At 35.1% G+C, this 13,694-nt stretch overlaps 1 protein-coding gene across 10 annotated transcripts in view; it reads right to left on the bottom strand.

Moving 5' to 3' along the window:
- Window positions 1-13,694, bottom strand: part of LOC142354448 (glutamate receptor 2-like) — a 154,945-nt gene that overhangs the window by 19,013 nt on the left and 122,238 nt on the right. For all 10 annotated transcript variants that reach the window (XM_075406741.1, XM_075406739.1, XM_075406742.1 and 7 more), the window contains 8 exons: window positions 10,120-10,164; window positions 9,620-9,673; window positions 5,694-5,855; window positions 4,943-5,102; window positions 4,373-4,505; window positions 3,809-4,007; window positions 3,349-3,423; window positions 2,740-2,912 (listed from right to left, as the gene is read on the bottom strand). In XM_075406741.1, coding sequence (XP_075262856.1) covers window positions 2,740-2,912; window positions 3,349-3,423; window positions 3,809-4,007; window positions 4,373-4,505; window positions 4,943-5,102; window positions 5,694-5,855; window positions 9,620-9,673; window positions 10,120-10,164 — 1,001 coding nt within the window. The remainder of the gene's footprint in view (window positions 1-2,739; window positions 2,913-3,348; window positions 3,424-3,808; window positions 4,008-4,372; window positions 4,506-4,942; window positions 5,103-5,693; window positions 5,856-9,619; window positions 9,674-10,119; window positions 10,165-13,694) is intronic.

The following is a 13,694-nucleotide window of genomic DNA, read 5'->3' as shown; positions in this document are numbered from 1 at the left end:
AAATTGCTATACAGAAAAAATCTATAAGAATTAATATTTTTGTTTTGATAAAGGAAAACAGTCATGAAGGAACAGATGTCTTTTATGTCTTCACACAACTAGTTGGAGATTATTTGAATTATTTGATGAAAGAGAACTTCAGTAGAATAGGTTTCCGGTGAAGCAAAACTTAAAAATGATGTGTTCAACATAAAATATTCTGGATGACATTTCAAATGCCATGGTCTTGCCTGCAATCCTTGTTTATTATGTAGAGTCAATATACCAATCGTTCCCTGTCGTGAGAAAATAAGGAGCAATTTGTTTCACTCTATAGATTTTGGCAAAAAACAAATTTGGAAATCTGTTTTGCATTTTAAGAACCAAACACTTCTCAAATTTGACTCTTTTTCAACATATAATTGCTTTCCTTTTTATACATGGACTGCAGATCAAATGAGTTATAAGATTATCTAATGTCAGAATCTCTGATATAGTAGAGATTTCACAGGAACAGAGTCTTCGCTCCATCTGAGCTGTATTTAAGTCTGCTTTAAAACTGACACGACAGAAAAGCATGCGAATGCATGCAGTACTCCAGTTTTTGTTTTCACAAGAATATACCTAATTTTCAGGTTGCTTTCTAGTAGAGACAAGAAAATAACAACCAAACGTAGGAATTCCCAAACAGGTAAATTATACTTTGATCAAATTTTTGAGAAATGTGGAAAACGTAAGACAGTAGTGCCCGACAAAAGACCTGAGATTTTAAGTGCTGATCTGAAACAGTAATGTGTTTCACTGGAATTTAAGACAATGTCATCACCAGGTTGACGCCCTTGAGCCTATAGACCAGCAGAAAAAGCAGCTGAAAAATAAAATGCTTTTCAAGCTTGGATTTGCATATTTAGGTTGTTATTCTGGTTAGTCCGTCACAGCATGTTTCAAAAAGACCTCGTGCTGGTTTCAATTCCAGGTAGAAAAATCCCAATGTTTTAAATACCCGAATTTAACAAAAAAACAATAGCTAATGCTAACGCTAAAAAAGTTTCTGAAAGTTGGCTTGGCTAGACACGGTTAAAACTTACTTGATCTTTTTCCCAACTGATACCAGATATACAGATATAATTTTTTCCCTCTTACCATTTGGTTTCAGTTTAATTCACAAATGAAAATATTTCAATCCAAAAATTTTATATTTTAGCATCTGCCAGTAAGAAACACAAAGCGTCCGCATGCATCATATAACTTTGCAAGTAGCTCATGCCATTGTGTTCGCATTTTTTTTGCATACAAACAAACACAACATTTAAATATGATCAAAGTAGTTTTGCTCTTTCACTAATTTTTTTCCCTGAAAACAGCCCTACAAATAGTCATTGTCGCCTAGTTATGAGGAGCAGAATAAATGCATAACATTTTGATTTAACAGATTCAAATCTTCATTTTTACTTTCCGCAGTAAAGAAGAATACGCAACACCTCCTAATTCTTTCATAGTTCTTAGTTTTGTCCAACTTGTAGTCAAACCAACGAAAAAATTTTTCTTTTAGTCTTCCCTAAAATATTCCTTTAAAATGACGCCACAGTTCCTTTCTGAATTCGATAAATGACGATGCCAATTTTTTTACAATAAAGCCGATCAAATCATTTATTTAGACCAAAACATACATAGGTGCCTGTATGTGTTTTGTACGTTTAAAATTTAAAGTTTCTGGGATTCTAGGTTCCACGACTTGCCCAGTATTTGCTCTGACTTTACAAACGATTGGGAAGTAATAGGGAATCCTCCCACTGCGTTAGATATTGTTGCGGTGCAACAATAATTGAATCACTTGCTTAGGAATGCTTTATAACGCTTTATGCTTAAGAATCGCAAAATCGAAAAGATAAAGTGAATTTGATAATACCGTTTGAAATTATGAACATTTGGTTTCAGCACGTGGTTAATTGTCATTATTTTCCTCATCTTGCTCGGGATTGCGTTGAAGGTCATTGTATCAAAAGTCATTGTAATTTGTAACAGATATCCAATTCTTTGGCGTTTATTTCTATCTAAGAATAGAAAATTGCAATTTTTGAAAGCTGGTAATATTTTTGGGAAACATTGTTAGAATGTTTGACACATTTATCACACCGCTTTTGTTTGTCAAGTGTAGTTGGTGATATCAAGTTTTTTTTAAAAAAATATCCATCTGCATACATATTTGCTCACGCACAAGCTTGTTTGTTCCAGGTGCAACTCAACAATTATAATTTATAATAATTTCTGTTAAAATTGCGAGCAATACAAGCGGCAAATGACATTTATATTTTGCTTAATAGGGATTGCACGTTGCAGTGAGTTTTAATTTGGATCAAATCTTACTCCAAATCGTGAGTATAATATATTTTGGTCACGTTTGACTTTAGGAAATTGAATTTTAATTATTTTTCGAAGTTTTAGACGCCAATCTTGACTTGTTTTGTGGCAGTTGTAGGACAGATAGTTGAAAAGTGTCGATGTTAATTTTAACTTGGCTTGAACTTTCGATTAACCATGGAATTCAGTTACAAATTTTTTTTGAATCAACAAAGCGCTCTGTGTTCTCATCTCGCTATAATTTTGGCAAGAGATTTCCGAAGTATGACATATCACAAATTCTGACAAATTAAAAATGGTGCTCTTCAAGAACTTATCGATTTCATGCCTAGCAATACTCTTCCAAGATCAAGCAAAGCTCCTTTTTCGACTCCATTCGTGTACACTTGCTACACTTACATGATAGCAGAGTCGTACTCGGCTGCAATGCCGTACCCCTTCGAGTCCAGATTAGGACCCACTTTCATAGTGTCACAGGGTTTCTGCTGTGCTATGAACTCATTCATCGCACTCTCGATCAGAAAGGCATACTTCGAGTTACTCTCACGCACTCGCTCTATCCCCTGTATGTTCTGAAACGACACCATAGCCATTTCACCAATAGGAAACCACAAATTGTGATGTTAATTTTACAGGTTAACTATAAAGGCTAAGTTAATTACGCTGTTTAATTGTACGAATCAGATAGAAGTTTTATTAATAATGAATCGATTAACTAACAAAATAGAGGCGGGTGATCATTAATCAAAACTCTTAATCGTATCAAAAACCAAAAAGCAAAGAAGTCATGAATTTTATCCGCATTAGCGGAGTTGGGATGCCAACTTATAGCCTTAAAGTTACCGAAAACGATTCCGTCCAAGAAAAGGCAAAAATCTGCAAAATTTTTCGGATATCTAAAAGCGACGATAACGTCAACTTATAGTTTATAGTTTTTGAAAATTACTCAAAAAAGCATCCTTTCTCAAAAAGGTGGATACCTGAATATATAAAGGTGTTCATACTAACATCAGCAACCATGACCTCTGCAAAGTTGGCACTCATAAAATCCCACATTCTCTCGAAAGTCTTGATCTGTGAATTCTAAACAGAGACAAAAATTACGTGTGCTTCTAACTGTCTGAAAAAATTTTCCCAACTGTAACTTAATTCTTAATTCTCGGAAGTCCGAGTAACTCGCCCCACACTCCCCTCAAAAATACTATTCCAGCATGATGGAGGTGCTTTAGGAATGAATAGCCTAATATCTTAACAAACAACAATAAGTGATCAGTTATAACTGATTAAAACCCTATTGTCAAAAAAATTTTGCTTTCGATGTTCGGTTTCAAAACTCGTCGTAAAATTGTGACTTAAAGATAAATGTACGAACTGAAACGAAATTAAACACCAAAGTGAGAAGCACCAACAGTAAATTTTCTATAATTAGAAAAGAAAAATAATTAATTGAACAACAGCCTTTGATTACCTTGAAAAAACTCATTGTAGATCCGGACTGTCTGGTACCATATGCAATCTCAGTTTGATCAGAGAGTTCGTCAGCATTGTTGATGGGCATGATCATTGTCTCTACAGTGAGGAATGCGGCTAAGTTGGCAGTGTAGCTGCTGATTATAATCAGGGTGAAGAACCACCACACCCCACCCACTATTCTGGAAGCTGGAGCCCTGTTTGATGAAAAAGGGTAAAATTAGACATCCCGACATCAGTCAGGCTCAGGCCCTAAACCGTCGTAAAATTATAGCAAGACATTAATTGTGGTTATACGCTATTAATTATTGCAGACAATCAATTATAGTGACCCTATAAAACTATATATAGTTATATATAGATATAAATAGACATAGACAGTTTATTTTAAACAACTTTTCAATTTTTCTATTTTTCAACATTTGTTAAAATTGAAATTCCGATTATCTCTTGTACTTTTACAATCTCCACTCGGGTCATTTCTTCATCAGGGTGTGAAACAAAACAAAGTGTATTACTAATTTTTCAGTAGTTATTTATTCTGGAAGGTAACTCAATTTACCTAGGTGCGATGTCAGTGCCCTGTTGCATAAGAGCCCCTAATGAGAACCACATGCTGTTATATAGAGAGAAGTCATTCGTCTTCTCAATCGCACCTCCTGATGATCCATGGGTTAATGGGGCAGTGTCAATACCTGTAACAAGCTACCCTAAGCTGTTGATTATCCACAATAATCTACTGGCCGAAAGGAATTGATTCGGTTTTCATTTCTAGTTTAGCCGCTCTTCCAAGTAAATTAATCAAACTTTCATAATCCTCTCAAGTTTGTCAACAACAAAAATTGGAAAATTTTGTGATATCAGAAACCAGATCACTTTTAAAACCAATTTTTATCAGATTCACAGCCCATTTTTGGAGCTTTTCGCAATTAACTTTACGAAGTTTCTTACGAAGTTTTTTTTTGAAAAAAAGTTTGACTTTTAAAAGACTAAATTTGTAAAAGCTTGTTATCAACACCGTCTGGATGCTAAAGATTTCGTTTATTTCTTCAGTTTTTTCACATATCTCCGTTGGTTCTCAGCACCAATGTGATATTTCAAAAATATTTTAAAAAATTGAGATTTCTCAAACCCTGTAGGGCTGACGGTGGCGCAGGTCCGGATGGGAATGGGAATCCTCCCCCAGCTGGAGTGCGACCAGGGATGTCCTGCCACTCTGTTGGACTAAACCTGGCCACAATGAACAGACCCAGAGACAGACCACAGTAGGCGATGATGATGCCATACCAGATCTAAGAGATGATAAAATAAAAGTTTTAAAAAAATTAACCGGAGGATAATACAAAGTTTACGTCAAGAACTTAGGATTAATTTGGGAGTCGAACAAAATTTATATTATTACATTTTTTCATAAAACTTGCACCGTATAAATGATTAGACATAAATAATTATTCTCTGGAAAACTCAACATTTTGAACCAACTGGAGCAAATCTAATCAATTTTGCAGAGTTCAAAAATTTCCTACTCAAGAAATTTATAGGGGAACTGTTTCACCCAGAAATCATTATTTTTTATGTTTTAAATTTCCGAGAATTTTTTCATGATCTTCAAAAATTCGAAGAGAGCTCAAAATTTGCAACTGTCTTTTTCCAAATTTATTGATCGCAATTTATTAATGACGCTAAAAAAGAGTTTTAAATGGTTTTTAACGAATTAGGAAGTCTAAATAGAAAAAAAACATATCACGTGAAAGGATTATTAGTTCCTGTTACCGTTATCTAAGTCCAGCTGGTGGATCCCCATAGGAAACACAAGATATATTTGCATGATCTTGCCATCTTTGTCATGTTTTTCAAAGAAATTTTTGATACCTATAACGCACCTCATTTGAGAAGGGATCCAAGAAGGAGAGAGGTCCCGGCAGTTCCTTCTGAGGTTTCTTGATCATGATTGAGATGCCTATGTTCATAAAGGGTTTGCTGAATGCTACTACCCTCTGTCTGTCCGCATTGATTGTAAGAGGAGCTATGGCCAAATCTGCTTCCTAAAATTACATGGAAAATAAAACCAAATTTGTTTTGCCATGTTTTAGATTTTTAAGAATGTTTTATTCGCTGCAACCAAAGATTACAAAATTAAACGATTTATAGAAGTATTGATACTTCATATTTTGGTTTTAGTGTTGCTTTATGAAGATTAGATCTTGCCCGACCATCCCAAAATTTATCCAAAAAGATCCAGGAAAAACTAAATGACGGTTTGATTTTAAACAAAACAAGGAGGCTCAGTAATATGCGTTCGCAAATAAATTTCCGACCCCGCTCATCTGAATTTTCCCATTTAATTGTCTACTAAATGAGAGAGAGAGAGATAAAAAATACCATATCGTTCAACAAAACACTAAACGAATAAAGCAATATACATGAGAGGGCCGATGAGACCTGTCATTAATGCGACTGCCAGAAAAGACGGCGAACAAAATCCAGTAATAACAAATATTAATTACGACCAAAACTCGTTGTCCATTCCCTGGTAACCATTAATTACAAAATCAAAATGGAATCAGATAAAACTTATTCTACAAAAAACTGTACTCCATTAGAAAACAAAATATGGGACTTTTTCTTAATGCAACTCGATAACAAGTCGACAAGAAAAAAACATAAGGGCAAAGTTTAAAAAAACGTTGCTTTTTTTCGAAAAAATTAATGTCTTACCAAATAAAACCAATAAAAAGATTATGTATCAACTTAAATAATCGAGAGATTAATTAAAACTTCCATAGAGAGTGATTGAGACCTTTCATAATCCAAGATATGTCATAAGACAACAAAAAGCGCAAAAAATAAAGACAAGAATAAAAAATAACATAACTTGCCCGAAAATGGTTTCCCAGCCAATAAAACATTAGGCTGTTCATCAAAAAAAAAATAAAACGTTGTAATTGATTTTTTTAAACGCCAACAGAACCCCCATTTTTGTAATTATGAGCAAGAAAATAAAAATCTAAAATAAATGGGCAAATATGCAAGAAATCCTAGTACCAAGTACAAAGACCATTTGAGGAAAACAAATTCGCTATGAAGAGAAAACTGTAGTTACTAGAAAATAGATGTGACTTGATCTCTCTATAGAGAAACTAAGCGACAATTTAACAAATATAACATTGGCAGAGCTCAAAAACCCATTAAGAATTTCTAAAAACAAATATATTCAAATATCAAAACAAGCATAAGGTTTCAACTAAAACAAAAGACAGTTTTATTAGTGACGTCATAGAAAACAAATTGCTCCAATTATAAATTTGACTAAGTCATGACACTACAAAAAAATAAATACTAGCAAAACTATAACATTTCACAAACAACTTTACGGAACCACAATGTTGAAGCCATTAACAGATATAAACCGCGAGAAAATCAAGTGTTAACATGCGTCTTCAATGAACATCACAAATGTTTTTTTGTAAAGGGAAAATCTCGAACTGACAACAAAAGAAGCACAAACGATGAAAAGTATCTAAATCCCAAAAAATTCTTCTGAGAAATATTGATTGAGCCCTAAAGACATCAGTCAAAACGTTTAAAGAACAGAGAAATTATAGTTTGGTTCAACAAAAAATTAATGAAATCTCTCAAAACTTAGGCTAAGTTGCGAAAAGTTTATGAAACTGTAAGACATGAAAAATGACGAAAACCAAAACAAAAACGGAAAAAATGTCGAACTTTTACTTTTTTAGACTTTTACATTTTCTTCAAGAAAATTATTTTGAAGGTCAATGAAATGGTCAATGAAATTATTAAATATATTCCAATATCAGCTGTTGCGTTCCCTTAACTCTCTGTAGTTGGCCATTGAAACCTTTTATTACCCAATATATGGCATAAAACAACAAAAAATAGAAGAAACACGGAACAAAAGTAAAAACTACCAATTTCTTCAAGAAAACAATGTTGCAGCCCTTATAATCAAAAATCACTATAAAAAATAAATGTTTTGTATTGTTTATCTGTAAACGTTTCCAACTGGAATTTTCAGTAACGTGCCAGTTAAGCACAGAAACAGAAAAGAACAGCAAAAATGGGCAATTACATAAAAAAGTCACAAAGTTTTGTATGAAATATGGTAGAAACAGAACCAAGAAACCGTTCTTTTAGAAAAACCACAAAAATTTTTATATGAAAAAAAATTCGACCTGTACCTACTGATAGTAAGCTATAATTTGACAGAAATGAGATTAAAAAATTGTTAATTTCACAAAAATCTCCGAAATTTTCTCGAAACAATTATATTCAATGCCATAAGAGACATTAGATATCATCCTATTTCATTGTATAAGTTCTCTCACACTTCCTGGAACAGCCATTTTAGCTTTCGGTAATTTGGAACTGAAAATCAGACAGCAAAAAATTAACATATGAAGGCAAAACTCAAGAATTCAGTTAAAGCTTTGTAAAACTCGTCGTCAAAGCCATAAAAACCATTAGGTTTTCTCTGAACAGACACTATATCTACTTTCGGCCTCTTTTTCACGTAATTAGTAGCTGTCACTAAGTAAATCGTGAACGGAGAATTTTGTCAGTAATTAACATTAGGAAACAATAAATGCAAAACTTGAAAAATGAAGGCATCGCGCAAATAAAACTTAAAAAATTTCTCTTTTTAAGAATCCACGATGAGATCAAAGCTATCTCTGATTTTTTGAGCGCCCAAAAAACCACTCAATTATTCCAGATTTTTGTGAATTAGATCACTTGTTAAAATAATTATTTCAAAAATAAAAAAACAATTATGCATTTTGTATAATTGTTGAGTTAAATTTGCAAACGGCAAAATTTTAGTTCTAGAAGACTTTTCATAGGACACAGAAAGTCAACTAGCTCTCTTCTGGAGTTTAAGCAGAATGTATCAGCGGCTTCTAGCTTTCTACTGCTCACAAACTTAATTTAAGTGGGCCAGAAAATGCAAATTTGCGCAATTATTGATGAAAAAAGTTCAAATTTGGAAAATTTTGTCAAACATTTTAGCCACAAAAACTTCAATCAAACAATTCAGAGACGCTCTCCTATCATTAATGAAAACAATAGCACTCTATCATTAAAAATTTTAGCAACTTTTTTTATATCAACAAAGTTGAGGCAAATTTTAGCAAAAATTACCGAAAAAGTGAATAAAAACTGTCGAATATTCACAAAATTTCAAAGTTCGATAAGTCCCTTTAAGTACCAAAATTCGAAATAATCGTTTAAATTAGATATTCTAGGATGTACGTGCTTTCTTATGATACCACTTACATTACTCTACGGTGAATATATCGATCGATCAAAATTGTCTGAACAAAAAAAACCAATTGAGTACATAGTTCCTCCCTCCCCACTATGGTGGGACAACTATGGACTTGTGTTCTACCTGGATCAATCTGATACAATCTTTTTCATCAAAAATTTGTGTCAATTTTAAATCGTTTTTAAATCCGGCCTTCCATGTTTTTCACACTAATTTTTTTTATCTCTACTCGATAACTTTTGAAATAAGTTTCATGAAATTTCTCTTCCGATTATGAGACGCCCGAAAACTGACTCTAAGGTCTAATGGCAATCTCTCTCGTGCCCTGCACTATAGAAATCGCCATTAGACCAAACTTTATAAGGTTTGATTAAGTGTGTAAATACTTTATTGATTCTGTAAAGATACCAGTAAACAATTTATTTTCATTTTCCCGACTTCGTTCTTTTGACAATTTGAAATGCCGATGTCGTCCATAGATTACGAGGAGGAATCGAAGGGCGTTATAATATCTCTGCTTACCCCTCTCATGACTTCTCCGATCATTCCATTCCACACTGGTTTCCCATCCGCCGTCTAAACACACTTTATTTTAATAACTCTTTCTGTTTAAAATTTATTCTAAGTTTTGATCATATTCACTGCATTCGGTCAATTAAAAAAAGATGTCAATGAATTTACCAGAGATTACTTTTAAAAAGAATAGCATGATTTATTATGAATTTCGCGCATTAAATTTGACTCGTAAAGTTGAAACAATGGGATACGATGAATCTTATTAAGAAAAATCATATTTGAAACATAATCTAAAAAGTGGAAGCAATTTAGTGGAAAAACTATCGGAACTGCATGTAATAGTCTAACTATGATAAATATTCTTGATAAATTTTCATCCTTGCTTGGCCATTTGTTCTGTTCACAATAAAATTACTGTTTTAGGCGATAATTGAATGTTGTATCATTAAGTTCGAACAAAAAATTGCTAATATGGGTATTTTTCATAGGTATTTCAAATCATTAACCTCGTTGGCTTTTTTGACCTCTCCTCCGTACTGACCATCCTTGACCTGAAACATCATCATTTCACTCCCAGACTTGAAAATTCAAATCTCAACATCTTAGGAGCAACACAAAGAACACATACATGTTCACAGAGAATAATTTGAGGCAAAGGTCAAGTAAGTTGAATTATAACCCTCTATAACTGGTTTTTAAATCTTCATAATAGTATACATGATGTATAAAAATTCTAATTGAAAGTACCTTCATTTTGTAACGGCTGCTCTCCTATCAAAGTCAAGGAAAACTTTACCTCCGCCCAGTTCGTTTCAGCGGTTTCAAATCAGTCCGGATATTGTGTTTTTGCAGTTAACTTTTGTGAACTGTATTATCCGCTATACTGTAGAATGCCGTTGGTGGGGCTATCTTTTATGTTTTATACCCAATCTTAATACATGGGCGAAATACAAAGTTTTGTACATCTTTGTAACCAAGTTCTCAGATCTACCGATCAATTAACTGGAATCAGCATAGGCAACTGGTAAATGAATGAAACAAGAACGAACAGTTTATCTGTTCTGTAACTCTACTTATTAGAACTTCGTTACGCAATGTGAAAATTTGAGAATTTCAAAGTCAATTCTATTTTCAATAAGTCAGAGTAAAGTTAGGCTGTACAATCTCTAATATGATCTACAGAAACAAGACACGATAACAAGTAATTTACCGCTCAAGAAAGTGTGCTTCAATACGCACTGTATGTCGGTTTAATTTAACCAAAATTGCAAATTTCTTCTGATTTTTGGTAGTTTTTCAAGCTCCTTTTATGCTGCCAGTCACGTGGATTTACATGTCAAATTCAAGTGTTGATTGGTTGCAGATAATAATGTCGACAGAATGTGAACACTTTTCCATAACGTCACTTTTTCAGTGTAAACTTGATGTCATGGGAAATTTGTTAACCATGTAGAAGTTTTGTCGAATATTCTGTATCAATAATAGGTTGATTCGCAATCCAATCGCAAAGAATCTGATGCAATACTGTTAAGTCGTAGTTTTGTTTTGCTGGTGGTTGAGGTAGTTCGAGTTTGAGTTTTACTTCATGAATGACGATTGTGTACTAATAATAGTTGCTAAATATAAATGACCAAATCCGTTTGGCTTCGATAGAATGTAGCATTAAATTTCGCTTGTCACACTATTCTAGCTTTAAGGCTTGAAATGACCTTGAAGCGCTAATCAATTTGATTTCTGAGTTGTTAAGCTGAGCCGCAATATCGCCGGCCCTGTTTTCCATCGCAGAAACATCTTTTCCAGGTAGTACTGGGGCGAGCTTCACTACTGGTCTCTTGTACACTCCGTCGTTCGTTCGAACTATAGCTGATCGAATCACACCGTCAGACCCATCGATGGTCTCCGCAACTCGACCTAGATGGTAATATCCACGCTTATCGCTGTCTTCGATCAACCAAACGAGATCGCCTTCTTTAAGGGTTTTGTTCACCGTAGATCGCCATTTTTGCCGATTATTCAGAGTTGGCAGATATTCTTTACGAAATCTGTCCCATATGAGATTTGCATAGGCTTGAGTTTGTCGAAAGAGCTTTCGATGATCAACCAATTCTTCCGCGCATGGTAGATAGGGTAAGCAAACGTTCCTGTTGCCAAGCAAGAAGTGATTGGGGGTCACGGCTTCTAAGTCATTCACATCTGAACTGACTGGAGTCAAAGGTCTTGCGTTCAAAGTCCGCTCAACAATGCACATCGTTGTTGAAAGAACGTCCTCGGTGACTGATCTGTTCCCCAACACTGCATACATTGCTTTCTTGCAACTTCTCACCAACCGTTCCCATACTCCGCCAAAGTGAGGTGCTGGGGGTGGGTTGAACTTCCATCTGATTCCTCGTTGAATTAGATGTTCTTCGATCCCTTCTTTGTTCCATGCTTCAACGTACTCTGCAAACTCTCTTTCAGCTCCAACAAAATTTGTCCCGTTGTCGCTGATGATCGTATTCGGTTTGCCTCTTCGAGCAATAAATCTCATTATTGCATTGAGACAACTGTCTGTGTCCAACTTAGGTACCACTTCTATATGCACCGCTCTGATAGTTAGACAAGTAAAGAAACAACACCATCGCTTTTCATTTCTTCGCCCAATCTTCACAATGAAAGGGCCAAAGTAGTCGACTCCAATATTTGTAAAAGCTTTTGAAACATCCAACCGCTCTTCGGGTAGATCTGCCATGACTGGTGCTATCGTTTGTGCTCTGCCTTTTCTGCAAGTAACACACTTGTTCTTGATTGATCTTAAGGCGTTCCGTATGCCTAATATCCACATCTCCTGCTGAACAATGTTTCTCACATGCTCAGTGCCTTCGTATGATTGTCCTTGTGCTCGTTTCGCAAGAATAATTCAACCGCATGATGTTTCCAATGTAGCAAAATTGGATGCTTTGCACTGAAGTCCAACTGACTTTTGCCTATTCTGCCTTTGGCTCAAATAAGTCCTTCTCCATCCAGGAAGGGGGAGAATTGTAGATTTTTGATGACTTTTGGAATTTCCTTTTCAGTTTTGAGAGATTTCATCTCTTCACCAAACTGTTCTTGTTGCAGTAACTTGAAGATTGTTGCTTTTGCTTTTTCTCTTTCTTCAATGTTGACTACGAGTGTTGCAGGTTTGTCTTTGTTCAATGCTCGCTGTACGTATGCCACTGTATTTACTAGTCTGTTGGAGTTACTGAATCGTTCCCACTGGATAACAGCTTTCTTCTCTTCAGCCTGTATCATGAATACTGACGAGGGTATATTCTCTTCATCTGATGCAAAGATTAGGTTCACTTGCTTTGGCCGCTCGCTTTCTGGTCGTTTCAACCAGGCCGACCCAGTGAGCCACTCACTTCTCTTGAGTTCCTCAATGTTGATTGCTCTGGTGCCAATGTCCGCTGGGTTGTTGATACCGCTCACATGTTTCCACTGTGAAACATCAGTTGCATCTAGTATCTCCGCCACTCGATTGGCCACAAATACTTGTTGTTTGCGATGGGAACTGTGTATCCACTGCAATACCGTAGTTGAGTCTGACCATAAACTGCAACTATTTATCTTCATTTCATGTTCCTTAACTATCTGTTCTTTCAACCTCACTGCCATGACTGCAGCTTGCAACTCCAATCGTGGTATTGAAAGATGCCTCATAGGTGCCACTCTGCATTTTCCAATAACAAATGCTAAGTCAGGTGAGTATCCTTTTGGTTGTGAACGTAGATAGGCCACTGCACACATCGTGTCTTCAGATGCGTCAGCAAACAAATGAAGTTCGGTTTTATTCCTCTCTCCGTTGAAGTACCTTCTATCGATGCTTGTTTCAGCAACTATTGGAAGTTGTTCTTTCCATCTCAGTAATTCTTTTTCTTCACTAGGCTCCACTTTCTTGTCCCAATGTTGTCCATTCTTGGTCCAGATACCTTTCAAAAGTCGTCTCATGTGAACACTGAACGGAGCAAACAATCCGATCGGGTCGAATACTGAAGATACCAGTGACAGAATCTTCCTCTGGGTTATGGGTGCTTCCACTTCCTTGTTGGTACCTCTACACACT

This window comes from Convolutriloba macropyga, chromosome 15 (genome assembly GCF_964194025.1).
Source record: "Convolutriloba macropyga chromosome 15, txConMacr16.3, whole genome shotgun sequence".
Lineage (NCBI taxonomy): Eukaryota > Metazoa > Xenacoelomorpha > Acoela > Convolutidae > Convolutriloba > Convolutriloba macropyga.
The sequence above is the reverse complement of the archived record's forward strand: the minus strand, read 5'-3'. Positions and strand labels throughout refer to the sequence as shown.